This window comes from Nerophis lumbriciformis, linkage group LG29, assembly GCF_033978685.3.
Source record: "Nerophis lumbriciformis linkage group LG29, RoL_Nlum_v2.1, whole genome shotgun sequence".
NCBI classification, from domain to species: Eukaryota; Metazoa; Chordata; class Actinopteri; order Syngnathiformes; family Syngnathidae; genus Nerophis; species Nerophis lumbriciformis.
This window is the reverse complement of record NC_084576.2, coordinates 25,012,656-25,035,697: the sequence shown is the minus strand read 5'-3', so window position 1 is coordinate 25,035,697 and position 23,042 is coordinate 25,012,656. Positions and strand designations below refer to the sequence as shown.

At 38.6% G+C, this 23,042-nt stretch overlaps 2 protein-coding genes across 2 annotated transcripts; both read right to left on the bottom strand.

Annotated features, from left to right (window-relative positions):
• Positions 1 to 1,424: 1,424 nt before the first annotated feature.
• On the bottom strand, positions 1,425 to 8,162 carry LOC133571816 (uncharacterized). Its single transcript, XM_061924312.2, has 4 exons — positions 7,835 to 8,162; positions 4,638 to 4,791; positions 1,967 to 2,113; positions 1,425 to 1,745 (listed from the first exon to the last, which is right to left on the bottom strand). The coding sequence occupies exons 1-4, from the start codon at positions 7,966 to 7,968 to the stop codon at positions 1,476 to 1,478; spliced, it is 705 nt and encodes a 234-aa protein (XP_061780296.1). The 5' UTR covers positions 7,969 to 8,162; the 3' UTR covers positions 1,425 to 1,475.
• Positions 8,163 to 9,808: 1,646 nt separating this feature from the next.
• On the bottom strand, positions 9,809 to 22,695 carry gtse1 (G-2 and S-phase expressed 1). The gene is made up of 11 exons (XM_061924313.2): positions 22,143 to 22,695; positions 22,014 to 22,071; positions 16,628 to 17,183; positions 16,403 to 16,564; positions 14,025 to 14,148; positions 13,612 to 13,953; positions 13,477 to 13,531; positions 13,227 to 13,406; positions 12,972 to 13,152; positions 12,787 to 12,903; positions 9,809 to 10,003 (listed from the first exon to the last, which is right to left on the bottom strand). Exons 1-11 carry the CDS (start codon positions 22,162 to 22,164, stop codon positions 9,917 to 9,919), a joined length of 1,884 nt encoding a protein of 627 aa, XP_061780297.1. The 5' UTR covers positions 22,165 to 22,695; the 3' UTR covers positions 9,809 to 9,916.
• Positions 22,696 to 23,042: the final 347 nt, after the last annotated feature.

The window sequence follows — 23,042 nt, the reverse complement described above, 5'->3', positions numbered from 1 at the left end:
TTAACTCCCTACCTCGTACCTACTTTCTTACCTACCCATCTAAATTCCCTACCTAGTACCTACTTTCTTATCTACCCATCTAAATTCCCTACTTAGTGCCTACTTTCTTACCTACCCATCTAAATTCCCTACCTAGTACCTACTTTCTTAACTACCCATCTTAACACCCTACATAGTACCTACTTTCTTATCTACCCATCTAAATTCCCTACCTAGTACCTACTTTCTTACCTACCCATCTAAATTCCCTACTTAGTACCTACTTTCTTACCTACCCATCTTAACTCCCTACATAGTACCTACTTTCTTACCTCCCCATCTAAATTCCCTACCTAGTACCTACTTTCTTACCTACCCATCTTAACTCCCTACATAGTACCTACTTTCTTACCTCCCCATCTAAATTCCCTACCTAATACCTACTTTCTTACCTACCCATCTTAACACCCTACCTAGTACCTACTTTCTTATCTACCCATCTAAATTCCCTACCTAGTACCTACTTTCTTACCTACCCATCTAAATTCCCTACCTAGTACCTACTTTCTAACCTACCCATCTTAACTCCCTACATAGTACCTACTTTCTTACCTCCCCATCTAAATTCCCTACCTAATACCCACTTTCTTACCTACCCATCTTAACACCCTACCGAGTACCTACTTTCTTACCTACCCATCTTAACTCGCTACCTAGTACCTACTCTCTTACCTACCTATGAAAGGAGTTAAGATAGGTAGGCAAGAAAGTAGGTACTATGTAGGGAGTTATACTGGGTAGGTAAGAAAGTAGGTACTAGGTAGGGAGTTAAGATGGGTAGGTAAGAAAGTAGGTACTAGGTAGGGAGTTTAGATGGGTAGGTAAGAGAGTAGGTACTAGGTAGGGAGTTAAGATGGGTAGGTAAGAGAGTAGGTACTAGGTAGGGAGTTAAGATGGGTAGGTAAGAGAGTAGGTACTTGGTAGGGAGTTTAGATGGGTAGGTAAGGAAGTAGGTACTATGTATGGAGTTAAGATTGGTAGGTAAGAAAGTAGGTACTAGGTAGGGAGTTAAGCTGGGTAGGTAAGAAAGTAGATACTATGTATGGAGTTAAGATGGGTAGGTAAGAGAGTAGGTATTAGGTAGGGAGTTTAGATGGTAGGTAAGGAAGTAGGTACTAGGTAGGTAAAGAGGTACAGTCGGTAAGGAATTAAGATAGATAAGTAAAGAGATTGGTACTAGGTAGATAAGGAGGTAAGTTAGGAGGTAGATAGGTACTACTGTAAGTCAGTAGAGTAAGTAAGGAAGTAGTGAGCTAGATTGGTAAGTAAGGAGGTAGGTAGGGATTTTGGGGCAGGTAAGAAGTTAAGCTAGGTAGCTAGATGAGGTAGGTAGGTACTTGGTAGGGAAAGTTATCAGTTTAATACTAAAAGGATGATTTCAGTCAAGCGTTTGAAGTAGTATATTTTCACAGTACAGATATTATAGTACACAAATGTTATATCTGCTTGATGAGTACAGCGTAAGGACGGATGGCCTTGTCTACCAGCTGCTGCTCCTCTGCCGGGGTCAGGCCTTTGGGAACCGGTATCAGCCAGTACTTTCCCTTGTTGTGCTTCTGCCGGTATGCCGGGTTGACCCGGTTCTGCAGAACCACTTGGTACTCCTTGCCGGTCTTCTTGGACGCGAAGGTTGTGCTGTAGTCCACGGCGTTGTCCACGTAGGGCGTGGAGTAGATCCCTCTGCCGTACCTCTGACCCGGCCCCGCCTACCCACCCAAACAACGAGGTCAGCTCGTCAGTTCCGGGGTCAAACTGCGACCTTTGTCCTAGTTTCAACTGTTTTACATTCTTACCCATCATGCATTGTCAAAGTTACTTCCATAGACACATTTTACCCATGTCTAGCTTGTGTGCTATTGTGTGCTTAGCTGCGGAGTAGCTGCCAGCAATAGTCGCCACTTGCATACGGAAAAGAAAGAGGTCTTACCTGGTAAGCACACATGATGATGCCCTGAGCGCCCTTCTTGGACGTGCCGTGGTAGGACACGGGCCACTCCCCCGCCACGGAGCAGGTGGTGGTGGAGTAACCTCGCTCGCCCAGCCAGGCGTTGCCATCTGGGTATTTGTCGCCAACCTGCGTTTATACGTCAGAGTAACAACAGTGACCATAGAAAAGGCTTACTGGCTGTGGCTGTAGGCAACCTCCTGATGTAGTTCTTTTTTTACTCCACCAGATGGCAGTGTTGACATTGGAAGTAGACTCAGCAGTTTTTTGTGGCTGTAGGCAACCTCCAGATGCATTATACAAACCCTGTTTCCATATGAGTTGGGAAATTGTGTTAGATGTAAATATAAACGGAATACAATGATTTGCAAATCATTTTCAACCCATTTTCAGTTGAATATGCTACAAAAACAACATATTTGATGTTGAAACTGATAAAAAAAATTTTTTGCAAATAATCATTAACTTTAGAATTTGATGCCAGCAACACGTGACAAAGAAGTTGGGAAAGGTGGCAATAAATACTGATAAAGTTGAGGAATGCTCATCAAACACTTATTTGGAACACCTCACAGGTGTGCAGGCTAATTGGGAACAGGTGGGTGCCATGATTGGGTATAAAAGTAGATTCCATGAAATGCTCAGTTATTTCACAAACAAGGATGGGGCGAGGGTCACCACTTTGTCAACAAATGCGCGAGCAAATTGTTGAACAGTTTAAGAAAAACCTTTCTCAACCAGCTATTGCAAGGAATTTAGGGATTTCAACATCTACGGTCCGTAAAATCATCAAAGGGTTCAGAGAATCTGGAGAAATCACTGCAGGTAAGCGGCATGGCCGGAAACAAAAAAATTGAATGACCGTGACCTTCGATCCCTCAGACGGCACTGTATCAAAAACCCGACATCAATCTCTAAAGGATATCACCACATTGGCTCAGGAACACTTCAGAAAACCACTGTCACTAAATACAGTTGGTCGCTACATCTGTAAGTGCAAGTTAAAGCTCTACTATGCAAAGCGAAAGCCATTTATCAACAACACCCAGAAACGCCGCTGGCTTCTCTGGGCCCGAGATCATCTAAGATGGACTCATGCAAAGTGGAAAAGTGTTCTGTGGTCTGACGAGTCCACATTTCATATTGTTTTTGGAAATATTCGACATCGGCGAACCACCCAGACTGTTTTCGACGCAAAGTTGAAAAAACAACATCTGTGATGGTATGGGGGTGCATTAGTGCCCAAGGCATGGGTAACTTCTATGAAGGCACCATTAATGCTGAAAGGTACATACAGGTTTTGGAACAACATATGCTGCCATCTAAGCGCCGTCTTTTTCATGGACGCCCCTGCTTATTTCAGCAAGACAGTGCCAAGCCACATTCAGCACGTGTTACAAGAGCATGGCTTCGTAAAAAAAAAAATTTAAAAAAAGAGTGCGGGTACTTTCCTGGTCCGCCTGCAGTCCAGACCTGTCCCCCATCGAAAATGTGTGGCGCATTATGAAGCGTAAAATACGACAGCGGAGACCCCGGACTGTTGAACGACTGAAGCTCTACATAAAACAAGAATGGGAAAGAATTCCACTTTCAAAGCTTCAACAATTAGTTTCCTCAGATCCCAATCATTTATTGAGTGTTCAATCAATCAATCAATCTTTATTTATATAGCCCTAAATCACAAGTGTCTCAAAGGGCTGCACAAGCCACAACGACATCCTCGGTACAAAGCCCACATACGGGCAAGGAAAAACTCACCCCAGTGGGACGTCGATGTGAATGACTATGAGAAACCTTGGAGAGGACCGCATATGTGTTGTTAAAAGAAAAGGTGATGTAACAGTGGTGAACATGCCCTTTCCCAACTTCTTTGGCACGTGTTTCAGCCATGAAATTCTAAGTTAATTATTATTATTTGCAAAAAATAAATAAAGTTTATGAGTTTGAACATCAAATATGTTGTCTTTGTCGTGCATTCAATTGAATATGGGTTGAAAAGGATTTGCAAATCATTGTATTCAGTTTATATTTACATCTAACACAATTTCCCAACTCATATGGAAACGGGGTTTGTAAATTAACTCCAATGAAATGTTTTCATTAGAAGTATAACGAGCATCCAGCTGCTTAATCGAGCTCTGCATGTGCTGTAAAATGTTGTACGGTTTACCATCAGCACTTATCTACGCTGACTCGGCTGCGACAGCTGTGGCTGTAGGCGGCCTCCAGATGGCACAGTGATATAGACCATCCAGTTTTTCCAAACAAATGTTCCTAAAAAGCAAGTCTCCATAATCTAGCAAATACATAAAAGTGTTCAGAATCAAACGTTTCCTGACTTGTAGGGAAGAACAAGACTTGTTTCTAAAAGGAAAAACTGTTCCATTTGAAGTTTCTTTGTGGGATTTAAAAGAGTGTTCATCAATAACAATCTCCAAGTACTTAAAAAGTTCAACCTTATGAGCAGTTGATATTTTTGGAGTGTTCAATGTTTGTTGTTTGAAAATAACTTCTTAGATGTCTTTCATTGAGCACTTAGTCTAAGCTGAGTCAGCTGGCACTGAACAACATCAAAAGCAGACTGGACACAGGCTGCCTCCTATTGGACCGTCATTAGAACTGCACTTCACAGCCAGAAATAATGCAGTAGTACCCTGAGAGCGATGCGCAGCCATCCACAAGGTCGCTGGTACAATTCCCCTCCTCGGTAGAAAGTCTCCTTGTCAGTGAGGTGAGTGAAGTCGAAGTCGTAGCGACAGTCGAAGAACTCGTCCTCGTCGATCAGAAGTCCCCCTTGTCCCGCGTTACTGCGACAGAAACACTTTTAAGTACACCCAAATATTTTAGGTGTGTTACGTTATGTGGCGTTACGTTGTGTTATAGTACTTTTTGCTGTCGTACATTTTGTCGCGCTATGTATTAGAAAAAAAATCTATATAAACTCAGTCACCAATAATACAAAGCTTCTTTTAAAATATAAAATACCAATGTGGCCCCCACATACTTTGACTTTTCACCATGTGGCCCTTGGTGGAAAACGCTTGGACACTCTTGAATTAAAGGATCAAAAGGTACCAATATTTTGATTTTAAGAGTCGATACAGAGCTGGTATCCTCGGTATCGACCCGATCCGATAACAAAAAGATAGGTAAAAGTAAAAAATGGTATAAAATGTTTTTTTATCCACAAAATCAGAGTCATATATTAATTTATATTATGTGTTGTCAACTTTGTACTTTTTTATGTCATGGTCTGAAATAAATAAATGAAAAATGAAATGAAAAAATTACCAAGTGTAAAAAAAATAATAAAATAAAATAAAAATCGGATAACAAAAACATGAAAAAGTAAAAAAATAGTATAAAATGTTTTTAATCCACAAAAACAGTTATAATTTATATTATGTGTTGTCAACTTTGTACTTTATGTCATTGCCTGAAATAAATAAATCAATAAAAAAAAAAGAAAAAGTTACCAAAAGTAAAAAAAATAATTAAAAATCGGATAACATAAAACATAGGAAAAAGTAAAAAAAATAGTATAATGGTATAAAATGTTTTTTTATCCACAAAATCTGAGATATATATTAATTTATATTGTGTTGTCAACTTTGTACTTTTTTATGTCATTGCCTGAAATAAATGAAAAATGAAATGTAAAAATTACCAAGTGTAAAAAAACTAAAAATGAAATAAACTCTGATAACAAAAACATAGGAAAAAGTAAAAAAAATTGTATAAAATGGTATAAAATGTTTTTTTATCCACAAAATCTGAGATATATATTAATTTATATTGTGTTGTCAACTTTGTACTTTTTTATGTCATTGCCTGAAATAAATGAAAAATGAAATGTAAAAATTACCAAGTGTAAAAAAACTAAAAATGAAATAAACTCATAACAAAAACATAGGAAAAAGTAAAAAAAAAAAGTATAAAATGTTTTTTATCCACAAAATCAGAGTTATACATCATTACCAAATGTAAAAAAAAAAAAGAAAATTCTCACGATCTCGCGTGAGAGGAAGAGGGCGGTTTAATCATTTTGCAATGCGGTCTGTTGAAAATGACGGAAAGCGCCATCCTACATAGCAACTGCCACAAAACACATTTTGGCTAAAGTGGACATTTGTCACGTTTCAGGTGTCGGGTAAACCTGGACGAACGGGGTCATATAGATCCCCTTTTCACAATCTTATTGATGTGACACCCTTCCTTCAATCTTTAGGATCAATGAAGTGATCATTAAAGCTGAAATATTTTAACTAATAATTAAAAAAAAAAATCAATATAAACTTAGTCACCAATAATACAACGCTTCTTTTAAAATATAAAATACCAATGTGGCCCCCACATACTTTGACTTTTCACCATGTGGCCCTCGGCGGCAAACGCTTGGACACTTTGAATTAAAGGATCAAAAAAAAGATTTTAAGAGTCGATAAAGAGCTGGTATCCTCTGTATCAACGTTTCAGTATCGATCCGATACGATAACAAAAAGATAGGTAAAAGTAAAAAATGGTATAAAATGTTTTTTTATCCACAAAATCAGAGTTATATATTAATTTATATTATTATGCGTTGTCAACTTTGTACTTTTTTATGTCATTGCCTGAAATAAATAAATAAATGAAAAATGAAATGAAAAAATGATCAAATGTAAAAAAATAAAATAAAATAAAAAAAATTGGATAAGATAACAAAAACATAGGAAAAAGTTAAAAAAAATAGTATAAAATGTTTTTTTATCCACAAAATCAGAGTTATAGATTAATTTATATTATTATGTGTTGTCAACTTTTGTACATTTTTATGTCATTGCCTGAAATAAATAAAAAATGAAATGAAAGTTACCAAATGTAAAAATAAAAAATAAAAAATTGGATAAGATAACAAAAACAAAGGAAAAAGGAAAAAAATAGTATAAAATGTATAAAATGTTTTTTATCCACAAAATCAGAATTATATATTAATTTATATTATGTGTTGTGAACTTTGTACTTTTTTATGTCATTGCTTGAAATAAATAAATAAATGAAAAATGAAATAAAAAAAATGATCAAATGTAAAAAAATAAAAATAAATAAAAAATCGGATAAGATAACAAAAACATAGGAAAAAGTTAAAAAATAGTATAAAATGTCTAAAATGTTTTTTTTATCCACAAAATCAGAGCTATACATCATTATCAAATGCATAAAAAAATATTTAAAAAATCATTCTCGCCATCTCGCGTGAGAGGAAGAGGGCGGGTTTAATCATTTTGCAATGCGGTCTGTTGAAAAATGACGGAAAGCGCCATCCTACATAGCAACTGCCACAAAATACATTTCGGCTAAAGTGGATATTTGTCACGTTTCAGGTGTTGGGTAAACCTGGACGAACGGGGTCATAGTAGAGTGTTTTAAGTCTCGTCTTAAGACCCACTTTTATTCTTTGGCTTTTAACACTACGTGAGTTGTGTGGTCCTCTGTGGGTTTTTTTTATTTTGATTTCTATTTACTGTTTTGATTGGTTTTACCCTTTAAAATCGTTTTTAATCATATTTATTTTTATATTGGTTTGATATTTATTTATTTTTTGTTTTTATTCAGTCATTGGTGGAGCTAAGGATAATATTTGAATATTGTTTTTAATATTATTGTGCAGCACTTTGGACGCATTTTTGTTGTTTAAATGTGCTATATAAATAAAGTGGATTGGACTGATATAGATGCCCTTTTCACGATCTTATTGATGTGATGTGACATGCTTTCTTCAACCTTTAGGATCAATGAAGTGATCCTTAAAGGTGCATATAAACATGATTGCAAGGGACTTAGGGTCCACACGGGTCTTTTGGTCCTTACCGGCCCAGAGTGGCAGAGATGAACCCCCTTATGGACAGGAGGGGGAGGTCCCCGCAGGCCGGAGACTGGCAGGAGGTGACGGGGACGTGGCACAGCGCCGAGAGGGCCTCCAGCCTGACCTCGCTGTCCACCATCTTGGTCGTCCACACCTGTGTCAGAAACCCTAAGATGTATCTTCACTTTCTTGTTGTCTGTGTGTGACTATATGTCACTTTCTTGTTGTCTATGTGTGACAATCGTCTATGTGTCACTTCCTGTTGTCGTCCAGCCGCGCTTATGTGCCTTTGTGTGTGTGTGTCGTTAGGACAAGCAGGTACACCTGATCCAAGCTGATGAAAGGCGTGTCCATGCTGGAGAACTTGAGGGTGTTTGACCTTCATAAACGTTCAAAAAAAAATAAGCCTCGGGAGGTCGGAGGTCATCGATGTTGCGAGTACTCGATTGTCCAAAAATGTTTGGAAGAAATCAAGTCTCGTTCGTTCGAGCAAAGCAACGTGGATTTGGTTTCATGGGACCGCTCCATCGTCCACTTTGATACCATGCAGGACCGTTTGTGATACGGGTTTGATACCACCATGACACATCATCTATCACACCGCTGTACAAGCTCATATACATATGTATGTATACACCTATATATATAGATATGTATATATATATATATATATATATATATATATATATATATATATATATATATATATATATATATATATACATATACACCTCAGTATATATGTATATATATATATATACATATATACACCTGTATATATATATATACCTATATATATATAAACCTATATATGTATATATATATATACTACTATATATATATATATATATACACACCTATATATGTATACTGTATATATAGATGTATATACTGTACATATATACACACACACCTATATATGTGTATATATATACATACATATACACACCTATATATGTGTATATATATACATACATATACACACCTATATATATATATACATATATATACATACCTATATATGTATATATACACACCTATATATGTATATATAGGTGTGTATATATACACACACCTATATATGTATACACACACCTATATATGTATATATATACACACACCTATATATATACATACATCTATATATACATCTACATATACATGTATATATATATATATACACTTATATATCTATATATTTACATACACCTATATATGTATATATACACACCTATATATATAAACCTATATATATATACATATATCAATATATATATATATATATATATATATATATATATATATACACACCTATATGTGTATATACACCTATATATATAAACATATATAAGTGTATATATATATATATACACACACACACACACACAGCAGGCCCATAAAAAATATTTAGTCAAGAAAATGTTTAAAAAAATACATATGTATGTATATGAATATGTGTGCATATATATATATATATATACACAGATATATTATACTGTATATATAATTGGATATTAAAAGTATGTGAAAGTTGGACTCCTCCCTTGTTTACTTGTGACGACCTTAAAGTTTAGTAATCAATCAGAAACATCAGGCAGCTAAAATGTGTCAAACATGGAGAAGTGTGGAGAGTGTTTTGCAATGTTTCCCATCATGCATTGCAGGGGATTTAAATGGGTGCAATTTCTAGTTATGTGTTGTGTTTTATAACGTCCGCACAGTTGAGTGAGCAGGTTGTGTTGTGTTGACTTTTTGCAGCATGAGTGGGAAAGGTTGTTTGGATTGGGTCATATACAGAGATGCTGTGCTTCTCACACCTCAATTTTGACCGCCTTCATGAAAAATGATATGAGTTCAATTGTAAGAGAAGTGTGGTGGAGCCTTCAATGGTTTCAAATATCATTAGTCATGAAATATGCACATAAAAGGAATAAAACATCTTTGTGTTTGATTCTTTACTTTGGGGCAAACAGAGAGACTTAAATGTTGAACATTTATTTGGACAAGAAGGAGTAAAAAGAGCAGCAAGACAACAAACAATTCCATGTTTTTGACAGTTGACAAAGGGGGCGTGGCCAGAGTGGCGCTCAGAAGGACAAGTTGATGAGCGGAGCGTTGTTCTCCTTCTTGTCTTCTGGACTCCACTTGATGAGCGGAGAAGTCAAGTCGATCAGCTGCGCAGGAACGTCACAAACACATCAGACTCCTTTTTAAAACTCTTTCAAAGCTAGTCGAATGTTCCAGGTCACCCTAAGACCTTCATCAACAACAGCAATCGTCATTCAAGTGTAAAAATGAGTTAACTCTCATTAAACTTGAATAAATTATTTATTCAAGTGTAAAAAGAAGTTAATTAGTATTAAACTTGAATAAATGATTGTCATTCAAGTGTAAAAATAAGTTAGTGTTAAACTTAAATAAATGATTGTCATTCAAGTGTAAAAAGAAGTTTATTAATATTAAACTTGAATAAATGATTGTCATTCAAGTGTAAAAAGAAGTTTATTAATATTAAACTTGAATAAATGATTGTCATTCAAGTGTAAAAAGAAGTTAGTGTTAAACTTGAATAAATTATGGTCATTTAAGTGTAAAAAGAAGTTTATTAATATTAAACTTGAATAAATGATTGTCATTCAAGTGTAAAAAGAAGTTAGTGTTAAACTTGAATAAATGATTGTCATTCAAGTGTAAAAAGAAATTAGTGTTAAACTTGAATAAATGATTGTCATTCAAGTGTAAAAAGAAGTTTATTAATATTAAATTTGAATAAATGATTGTCATTCAAGTGTAAAAAGAAGTTAGTGTTAAACTTGAATAAATGATTGTCATTCAAGTGTAAAAAGAAGTTAGTGTTAAACTTGAATAAATGATGGTCATTTAAGTGTAAAAAGAAGTTTTTTAATATTAAACTTGAATAAATGATTGTCATTCAAGTGTAAAAAGAAGTTTATTAATATTAAACTTGAATAAATGATTGTCATTCAAGTGTAAAAAGAAATTAGTGTTAAACTTGAATAAATGATTGTTATTCAAGTGTAAAAAGAAGTTAATACTAAACTTGAATAAATGATTGTCATTCAAGTGTAAAAAGAAATTAGTGTTAAACTTGAATAAATGATGGTCATTTAAGTGTAAAAAGACGTTTTTTTAATATTAAACTTGAATAAATGATTGTCATGCAAGTGTAAAAAGAAGTTTATTAATATTAAACTTGAATAAATGATTGTCATTCAAGTGTAAAAAGAAGTTAGTGTTAAACTTGAATAAATGATTGTCATTCAAGTGTAAAAAGAAGTTTATTAATATTAAACTTGAATAAATGATTGTCATTCAAGTGTAAAAAGAAGTTAGTGTTAAACTTGAATAAATGATTGTCATTCAAGTGTAAAAAGAAGTTTATTAATATTAAACTCGAATAAATGATTGTCATTCAAGTGTAAAAAGAAGTTTATTAATATTAAACTTGAATAAATGATTGTCATTCAAGTGTAAAAAGAAGTTAGTGTTAAACTTGAATAAATGATTGTCATTCAAGTGTAAAAAGAAGTTAGTGTTAAACTTGAATAAATGATTGTCATTCAAGTGTAAAAAGAAGTTAGTGTTAAACTTGAATAAATGATTGTCATTCAAGTGTAAAAAGAAGTTTATTAATATTAAACTTGAATAAATGGTCATTTAAATGTAAAAAGAAGTTAATTAATAGTACATTTCAATAAATGATTGTCATTCAAGTGTAAAAAGAAGTTAATTAGTGTTAAACTTGAATAAATGATTGACATTCAAGTGTAAAAACAAGTTAATATTAAACTTGAATAAATGATTGTCATGCAAGTGTAAAAATAAGTTAATATTAAACTTGAATGATTGTCATTCAATTGTAAAAATAAGTTAACTACTATTAAAATTTAATAAATAAATGATTGTCATTCAAGTGTAAAAATAAGTTAACTAATATTAAACTTGAATAAATTATTGTCATTAAAGTGTAAAAAGAAGTTAATAGTACATTTCAATAAATGATTGTCATTCAAGTGTAAAAAGAAGTTAGTGTTAAACTTAAATGATTGTCATTCAAGTGTAAAAAGAAGTTAATTAATAGTACATTTCAATAAATGATTGTCATTCAAGTGTAAAAAGAAGTTAATTAGTGTTAAACTTGAATACATGATTGTCATTCAAGTGTAAAAAGAAGTTAATTAGTGTTAAACTTAAATAAATGATCGTCATTCAAGTATAAAAATAAGTTAACTCTCATTAAACTTGAACAAATGAGTCATTCAAGAGTAAAAAAAAGTTAGTGTTAAACTTTAATAAATGGTTGTCATTCAAGTGTAAAAATAAGTTAATATTAAACTTGAATGATTGTCATTCAAGTGTAAAAATAAGTTAACTAATATTAAACTTGAATAAATTATTGTCATTAAAGTGTAAAAAGAAGTTAATTAATAGTACATTTCAATAAATGATTGTCATTCAAGTGTAAAAAGAAGTTAGTGTTAAACTTGAATAAATGATTGTCATTCAAGTGTAAAAAGTAGTTAATTAGTGTTAAACTTAAATAAAGGATCGTCATTCAAGTGTAAAAATAAGTTAACTCTCATTAAACTTGAACAAATGAGTCATTCAAAAGTAAAAAGAAGTTAGTGTTAAACTTTAATAAATGGTTGTCATTCAAGTGTAAAAATAAGTTAACTCTCATTAAACTTGAACAAATGAGTCATTCAAGAGTAAAAAGAAGTTAGTGTTAAACTTTAATAAATGGTTGTCATTCAAGTGTAAAAATAAGTTAATTAGTATTAAACTTGAATAAATAAATGCTTGTCATTCAAGTGTAAAAAGAAGTTAACCAGTATTAATGTCATGTCATATTGTATTGCCCTAATTTGGGCATGCGTGTAACCCAGCAAGACATGTGGCACTTCCTGGGGGTGTGGCCAAAAGCAGGAAGTAGTACCTGCGCGGAGGCCCCGCCCTTGCTGCTGGTCCTGATGAGGTCAGGTGTGTTCCTCAGGTCGATGAGCAGTTTCTCGTGAGGCTGCGGAGTCGGGGCGGGGAGGTCGAGGAGGAGGACCTGAGGGAGGGGGCGGAGTCACAAGAAAAGGTCAGGCGGGGGCTTCCGGGTGTCATGTGACCTCTGACCTCTGGTATCAGCTTGTGGGCCTCCAGGTCGATGAGGTCTTTCCCGGGCTCTGATTGGCTTGGAGTCTCTGGGCTCTCCGATTGGTCGGGGCTTGGTTCAGCAGGGGGCGGGACAGAGATAGGCTCCGCCTCCTCCAGAGAGAATACAGGCCATGTCCTGATAGGGTCAGCGGGGGCGGGGCTACAGACAAAAAAAGCACATATCTTAATAGATAACCCCGCCTCCAAGACAATGCAGCATTCCTATTGGCTCACCTGTGGCCGCTCCTGGGGGGGATGTCGGCGTCGGCCGGCCGTCTGGCGGCCCTGGCTTGGTTGGTGGGCGTGGCCGTAGGGATGGCGGACATCCTGCGCTTGAGCGGGGTGGGCAGGCCGGAGGGACGCGGCAGAGACCTGGGGGGGGTGAAGGGGCCCGCCGGCGCCTTTTGAGGCAGACTAGAAGTGGGCGTGGCCAAGACAAAGACGTTGAGGACACGCTAACATGTAGCCACCTAGCGTGACTCACCTGTCCATGCCGGCCAAGGACAGCAGCCGCTTTGCTTTCAGCACCTGGGACACACCTGGGGACCACACAAGCACAGGTGGATCAGCACTTCCTGATTCCACACAGGAAGTCACTCTGATTGGACCATTCCCTCACCGGCCACACTCGCCACTCGGCAGGGAGTGGGCGGGGCCAAAGCCGGAAGCTTGGCTCTGGGGCCACTCTGAACCCGAGCTGGGGTGGCGGCCCCAGGGGGGACGGGCGTGGCCTTCTCCGAGGTCCTGTGGGAGGACGGCGGCTGTAGGGGCGTGGCCTCAGCCCTCTTCTGCGGCGTGGACCTGGCGCCCGTCTGACCGGACAGCGTGCGGCGGCTGCGGGCGCAAGATGGAGGGTCTGCTAGGACGGCGAGGCCCGAGCGACGCGTGCTTCGGTTGGCGGGCCGGCCGACGTTGGCGGTGGAGGCGCTGAGGCTGCGGCCCAGCGAGGGGTTGGGCTTACCTGGGAGGGGCAGAAGGGGCGGGGTTAGCCGCTAGCATCTACCTGCTAACAACAGGTGGACGTCAGCGCACCTTTGCCCGGCGACAAGGACATGCTGGAGTTGACGCTGGACACGGAGGACGAGGACGAGGACGTCTTCCTTCTCTCCGTCAGCCTCCTGCCGGGAGGGGGCGGAGCTTGCTGCTTCCTCACGACCTTCAGAACACACCAACGCGTCAACCTTCACTTTTTGATAAAACAAAACTACCACACAATCTTCCGTTTAGCCCGCCGGATGTCAATAAGTTCAAAAAGGAATGGCAAAATGGCCGCCATCTTGTGGACGTCAGTAAATCAGGTCAATGACCACATATCGAAGTGTACACACAGCACAGTATTTACCTATATGACCCAATCCAAACAACCTCCCTCAACCATACTTGCCAACCTTGAGACCTCCAAATTCGGGATTTTTTCCAATCATTTTGGAACTTGCAAGGGCACTTCTTCTTCTTACTCGTCGTCGCCATGTCTCTTCTTCGTTCTTCTGCTTCGTCTCTGTTATGTTTTTGGACATTACTACTTGCCGTAGTTTTGAAGCAATGCATGATGGGAATCCGGATGTCGTGTTGTCAGTGTATTAACGTGCCGGCTGGAATAAACACACGCTGAGAAATAGCTCCATGCCTGCCTACTTTATGGGTTATAGATAAACCTATGGATAACGGAGACATATATAATAGTCTCCTTTTCGGGTTGTAGAGGACGCTAAAGGCAGTCCTCTACTTGCAAATAATGCAATAATCGGTAGAAATTGATAACCGATTTTACTTGACAGAAATGAACACGTCGTTTAGCGAGCCTCTGGATCGATCTAGCTCTAGTCTGGATCGGTCGATGTCTGGAGATCTGTTATAAAATATGGCCGCTCTAATCTTGTGAGACTTCTGCGAGTAACATTCTCGTTTGCGGCTGTCGACATCAACGGAGCAACGTGGCACTGAAAGAGTTGAAAAACTATTCTAGGGAATTTGTGAAAATGAAAACATAAAAAGAACGCCACCGTAAGTTAATAATACTAACACAAGACACTCGTAAACTTGTTAGCATATTAGCTACGTTACGATAGCACGGCATGAAAACACTCCAACAGACATGACACACGGGCCAGTGGAGTAAGTAAGAATTGTTTTAGTTATATTGACGGCTAGAAGACTGAACGGCACTTGTAATTCCGGTCGAAACCGAAGGACACTGCAGCACTCGTCCAAAAGATGGCGCCATAGCACAAACAGTAAAACACCTTTTTTAGTGTATTTGTTATTTTCTAACTATTTGTATTATGGCCGTTGGCAAAGAAAAATCTATAAATTAGCCACAACATTTTCTTAAGCCGCAGGGTGCAAAGCGTAGGAAAAAAGGAACCAGATTAGCTACATTACGATAGCACGTGCATATATGCATGAAAACCCTCCTACAGACATCACACACGGGACAGTGGAGTAAGTAAGAATTGTTTTAGTCATATTGACGGCTAGAAGACTGAACGGCACTTGTACTTCCGGTCGAAACCGAAGGACACTGCAGCACTCATCCAAAAGATGGCGCCATAGCACAAACAATAAAACACCTTTTTTAGTGTATTTGTTATTTTCTAACTATTTGTATTATGGCCATTGGCAAAGAAGAATCTATAAATTAGCCACACCATTTTTTAAGCCGCAGGGTCCAAAGCGTAGGAAAAAAGGAACCAGATTAGCTACATTACGATAGCACGTGCAGATCTGCATGAAAACCCTCCTACAGACATCACACACGGGACAGTGGAGTAAGTAAGAATTGTTTTAGTTATATTGTATTACATTGACGGCTAGAAGACTGAACGGCACTTGTACTTCCGGTCGAAACCGAAGGACACTGCAGCACTCGTCCAAAAGATGGCGCCATAGCACAAACAATAAAACACCTTTTTTAGTGTATTTGTTATTTTCTAACTATTTGTATTATGGCCATTGGCAAAGAAAAATCTATAAATTAGCCACACCATTTTTTTAAGCCGCAGGGTCCAAAGCGTAGGAAAAAAGGAACCAGATTAGCTACATTACGATAGCACGTGCAGATATGCATGAAAACCCTCCTACAGACATCACACACGGGACAGTGGAGTAAGTAAGAATTGTTTCAGTTATATTGTATTACATTGACGGCTAGAAGACTGAACGGCACTTGTACTTCCGGTCGAAACCGAAGGACACTGCAGCACTCGTCCAAAAGATGGCGCCATAGCACAAACGATAAAACACCTTTTTTAGTGTATTTGTTATTTTCTAACTATAAATTAGCCTCACCATTTTTTAAACCGCAGGGTACAAAGCGTAGGAAAAAAGGAGCCAGAATTTACAGCAAGCTACATATTTTGTTACTTTACATGCAGCCAGATGAAAAAAAGCGTGTACGGTTAGTGCGGCACCTTTGTGGGCGGGGCCAGTGTTCGCTTCCCCACCGCGCTGGAGTTGAGCGAGGAGTCGCTGACATCCGAGGCCACGCTCGCCCAGTCCGACAGCAGATCCTCGCAGGACTGCGCCCGGCTGGCAAGACCAGGACTCGGACTCACCTTCCGAGGCGCTGCCACCTGTACGTGAAGGAAGGTGACATCATCACTCGAGCGGTTGGGAGAAATAAAGAGAGTACAAACCTTGCTGGAGAGATGCAGTCGACTTCGCTCCGCCGCACAGGAAGTCTTGGGCGCCGACGGCTTGCTGGGAAGAACCGCGCCCAGCACGGCTTTGCCACGGAGCGCCATCTTGGTGTTGGCGGCACCGACCGGGCTGGAGGATCCGAGTCTGTTGGACGAGGACGCCAGGCGGGAGGAGCGAGCGGCGCCGCTTCCTCTCTGCAGGCGGCGCTGGATGGCGGGGGGCAGGTCCTTTATGGGACTGTCCTGCACCAGGAAGGTGTGCCGCTTCACCGGCGTACACATGCCGGGGTGCTGAGCGAGCGCGCCCAATTTGGCCGCGACGTCCCGGACGAAGCGTTCGCCGTCCGGGGGTCCGGAACCTTTCTGAAGCCGGTCGGCCAGTCTTTGAGCTTCGAGGCACACGGCGTCCAGCTGGTCCCCGGAGAGCGGGCTCCAGCTCGTCCGCACGTCAGCAGCGATCTCCTCGAGGCGGGGGAACGGTTTCACGGGTGCACACGTGACGCCATTGACGCACGGTTCCAGGAACACGTCATCCGCGTCTTCACCCTTGGAGCTGCGCGGACACACAACAATGACGACAACTTGTGACGAGGACAAGGGAGCCAAAAGAGTGTAATGTGCACGCCAGGCCAGTAGGGGGCGAAACTCCATCACCGTCTGTAGAATAACAGTGGAACCTCTATTTACAAACTTTTATGCCTCAGGGTGCAAACCATGTCTCGGTTCACTCATTCATTTTGTGTGCCGCTGGAAGTTTTAGGGCACTGCCATCCGGAGACATCACTTCCTGCGCAGTACACACGCCGCGTGACCCTTTTGGAGAGGCGGAACATCCTGTTTATATGGCCCAACATGCCACACTACACACCATAGGAGGATACAAGAAGCTCTGCTAATCGCTAAGCTAGAGATCTACGATATAAACAGTGGTCGATACGAATATCGACAGTAACAATACTCATTATTGTATCAGTATTGATACTACATTGATGGCAATTACACGCCAACTGGACAATATTTACCATATTTATTTACATATTTAATCCACAATAAAAGCCTGCACAGCATAGGAGGTAGGAAATACTGACTCCCACCCCCTCAGCACACTGGGAACCAGCATTACTCCTCTCTAGTCAGTTTATTAGTCACTATATACTTTTTATTGTCTTGTTTTTTTTACATTGCCTCTTAGAGTGGTCTTAGGCCATATTGTATATTGCATATTGTGTATATTGTGTTGTTTCTGTATATTGTGTGGCTTCTTCTTCTTTTTTTTAAAATGCAAAGCACCTCAGGGAAGCAACCTAAATTTCGTTGGACCTGGACCTGTACATGCACAATGACAAATAAAGATAATTAATTAATTAATTAATTCATTCATTCATCTGATCGGTATTTTTTACCATCACAATTTTGTTTTAAATTGTGTTTTTTTGTTATTGTTTACAAACTAAACATGGTCCCTGAACATAGGAGAATTTTAAGTGAAAAATGTATGTATAATTTAAATTGATTTGATTTTCATTTTTTATTACAACAAAAATTTTATGTATAAATTGATTGGTATTTTTTATTACACCAAAAAATTGTTATTGTGTTTTTTGTTATTGTTTACAAACTAAACAAGGTCCCTGAACATAGGTAAGTGAAAATTTGATGTATAATTTAAATTGATTTGAATGGTATTTTATATTATACCAAATTTTTTTTTATTGTGTTTTTTTGTTATTGTTTACAAACTAAACAAGGTCCCCGTACATAAGAGAATTTTAAGTGAAAATTTGATGTATAATCTAAATTGATTTGATTGTTTTTTTAATATAACGAAAATTTAATGTATAATCTAAATTGATTTGATTGGTATTTTTTATCATAACTTTTTTTTTATTGTGTTTTTTGTTATTGTTGACAAACTAAACAAGGTTTCCGTACATAGGAAAATTAAGTGAAAATTTGATGTATAATTTAAATTGATTTGATTGGTATTTTTTATCATAACATTTTTTTTTCCTAAATGTATTTTTAGTTATTGATTACAAACCAAACAAGGTCCCTGTACATAGGAGAATTTTAAGTGAAAATGTTATGTATAAGTTAAATTGATTTAATTGGTGTTTTTTTTTATTATAACATTTTATTTGATTTTATTGTCGACAAACTAAACATGGTCCTCGTACATAGGAGCATTTTAAGTGAAAATGCTATGTATAATTTAAATTAATTGATTGATATTTTTTATTACAACAAAAATTTGATGTATAATTGATTGGTATTTTTTATTATACCAAAAACATTTTTTATTGTGTTTTTTGTTATTGTTTACAAACTAAACAAGGTCCCCGTACATAGGAGAATTGTAAGTGAAAATTTGATTTATAATTTAAATTGCTGCTGGCCCCATTATGCACTGGACTCTCACACTATTAACTAGATCCACTATGGACTGGACTCTCACACTATTTTGTTAGATCCACTATGGACTGGACTCTCGCACTATTAACTAGATCCACTATGGACTGGACTCTCACACTATTTTGTTAGATCCACTATGGACTGGACTCTCACATTATTAACTAGATCCACTATGGACTGGACTCTCATACTATTTAACTAAATCCACTATGGACTGGACTCACTATTTTGTTAGATCCACTATGGACTGGACACTCACACTATTTAACTAGATCCACTATGAACTGGACTCTCACATTAATGAACTATACCCACTATGGACTGGACTCACTATTTTGTTAGATCCACTATGGACTGGACTCTCTCACTATTAACTAGATCCACTATGGACTGGACTCTCACACTATTTTGTTGGATCCACTATGGACTGGACTCTCACACTATTAACTCGATCCACTATGGACGGGACTCTCACACTATTAACTAGATCCACTATGGACTAGACTCTCACACGATTAACTAGATCCACTATGGACTATACTCTAACACTATTAACTAGAACCACTATGGACTGGACTCTCACACTATTAACTAGATCCACTATGGACTGGACTCTCACACTATTAACTAGATCCACAATGCACTGGACTCACACTATTTTGTTAGATCCACTATGGACTGGACTCTCACACTATTCAACTAGATCCACTATGGACTGGACTCTCACACTATTTTGTTAGATCCACTATGGACTGGACTCTCACACTATTAACTAGATCCACTATGGACTGGGCTTCACGGTGGCAGAGGGGTTAGTGCATCTGCCTCACAATACGAAGGTCCTGAGTAGTCTTGGGTTCAATCCCAGGCTCGGGATCTTTCTGTGTGGAGTTTGCATGTTCTCCCCGTGACTGCGTGGGTTCCCTCCGGGTACTCCGGCTTCCTCCCACTTCCAAAGACATGCACCTGGGGATAAGTTGATTGGCAACACTAAATTGGCCCTAGTGTGTGAATGTGAGTGTGAATGTTGTCTGTCTATCTGTGTTGGCCCTGCGATGAGGTGGCGACTTGTCCAGGGTGTTCCCCGCCTTCCGCCCGATTGTAGCTGAGATAGGCTCCAGCGCCCCCCGCGACCCCAAAAGGGAATAAGCGGTAGAAGATGGACTATGGACTGGACTCTCACACTATCAACTAGATCCACTATGGACTGGATGCTCACACTATTTTGTTAGATCAACTATGGACTGGACTCTCACACTATTTTGTGAGATCCACTATGAACTGGATTCTCACACTATTAACTAGATCCACTATGGACTGGACTCACACTATTTAACTAGATCCACTATGGACTGGACTCTCACACTATTTAACTAAATCCACTATGGACTGGACTCACTATTTTGTTGGATCCACTATGGACTGGACAATCACACTATTTAACTAGATCCACTATGGACTGGACTCTCACATTAATTAACTAGACCCACTATGGACTGGACTCACTATTTTGTTAGATCCACTATGGACTGGACTCTCTCACTATTAACTAGATCCACTATGGACTGGACTCTCACACTATTTTGTTGGATCCACTATGGACTGGACTCTCACACTATTAACTCGATCCACTATGGACGGGACTCTTACACTATTAACTAGATCCACTATGGACTGGACTCTCACACTATTTTGTTAGATCCACTATGGACTAGACTCTCACACGATTAACTAGATCCACTATGGACTATACTCTCACACTATTAACTAGATCCACTATGGACTGGACTCTCACACTATTTTCTTAGATCCACTATGGACTGGACTCTCACACTATTAACTAGTTCCACTATGGACTGGACTCTCACACTATTTTGTTAGATCCACTATGGACTGGACTCTCACACTATTTTGTTAGATCCACTATGGACTGGACTCTCACACTATTTTGTTAGATCCACTATGGACTGGACTCACACTATTTTGTTAGATCCACTATGGACTGGACTCTCACACTATTTTGTTAGATCCACTATGGACTGGACTCTCACACTATTTTAACTAGATCCACTATGGACTGGACTCTCACACTATTTTGTTAGATCCACTATGGACTGGACTCTCACACTATTAGCTAGATCCACTATGAACTGGACTCTCACACTATATTGTTAGATCCACTATGGACTGGACTCTCACACTATTAACTAGATCCACTATGGACTGGACTCTCACATTATTTTGTTAGATCCACTATGGACTGGACTCTCACATTATTAACTAGATCCACTATGGACTGGACTCTCACACTATTAACTAGATCCACTATGGACTGGACTCTCACACTATTAACTAGATCCACTATGGACTGGACTCTCACACTAATAACTAGATCCACTATGGACTGGACTCTCACACTATTAACTAGATCCACTATGGATGGACTGGACTCACTATTTTGTTAGATCCACTATGGACTGGACTCTCACACTATTAACTAGATCCACTATGGACTGGACTCTCACACTATTTTGTTAGATCCACTATGGACTGGACTCTCACACTATTAACTAGATCCACTCGACATCCATTGCACCGGTCCCTCAGGGGGGGGGGGGGGGGGGGGGGGGGGGGTCCCCACATCTGCGGTCCCCTCCAAGGTTTCTCATTGTAGCCCACTGGGTTGAGTTTTTCCTTGCCCTGATGTGGGATCTGAGCCTAGGATGTCGCTGTGGCTTGTGCAGCCCTTTGAGACACTTGTGATTTAGGGCTATATGAATAAACTTTGATTGATTGATTGATTGAAATGACGCAATATGTTTATTTTACGACAGCAGCTAAATTTGGAGCCTTTGCAAGCCGTTTTGAAATTTTACATGGTGATGTAAATCGTTATAGGCCGCGATACATATCGCTATATAGGTTTTGGGACACATCACGAATTAAGAGGTTTTATTGTGAGACTTCCTACCTTTCAGGCGACAGAGAAACATCGAAATCGAACTTCTCGTCCAGCAGAGAAATGACATCTGAGGTGAAACACAAAAATGCAACATTAAAGGTATGAATTAACAATGATAATTAAAGACGGTTTCGTTACCGCTGTTAGCCCCAAGTTCCATCTCGCTGCAGTTTCTCCTCTGCGGGACATGAAACTATTAGCTCGACGGGACTTTAAATATTTGACAATTAATAGTTAATGCAAATTAAACTGTTGTAAAGTGCAGGCTAAGCTAAGCTAAGCTAGGCTAGCACTGTCACTATTACACATGCTAGCTTAGCCTCCAGGCGAAAGCTTTTATTGACTCGTGGACTCGAGTACAAGATGTTTTAATAAGCTCGGGAAAAACTAACCTTTTCTTTCGACGGCTGCAATCAAAACTCTTTTTTTTTTTGGATCAGTCACGCATTCAAAAGTCTGGACGCGACAACACATAACAATTCAAATCTGCTGCGCTGCTGGTCACGTGACTGGAGACGCGGTCATTGGACAGAAATACGTGACGTCATAGTCCATTGATTTGTGGGTAATGTAGTTGATGTCGTCTCTGGACGTTAGAGATCATTCGGGTCATTATTCTCACTTCTCAAGTCATTCAGTCGATCGCAACTGGTTTATTTCAGAAGACATTTGGTCTCTCTTACTACTTTGTCTGCTAAGACGCCCGAGCAGTCCAATTTTGATCAACTGAAGGCCCTGACAGAGGTTGACATTGTGTTTCACTTTAATACGTCATTGCCGGATCTGTTTGCGCATGCGCATGCCATTTTATGGCTCTTTGAAGGTGGCCGGATGTCGAGGAACCGTTGTGTTTAACTTTTTTAAATCAAGGAAATAATCACTAAGATAATATGTGGATCAGAATAATTTAATTGACACAAATAGTACTCTACTGGTGGGAGTAATACAATTATTGGTTATAATTGTATTTGTTGTGTTTTTATTGTAAACTTTTCATAAAGCGTGCCATATTTCCATGCTTTGGCAGTGACATCACTA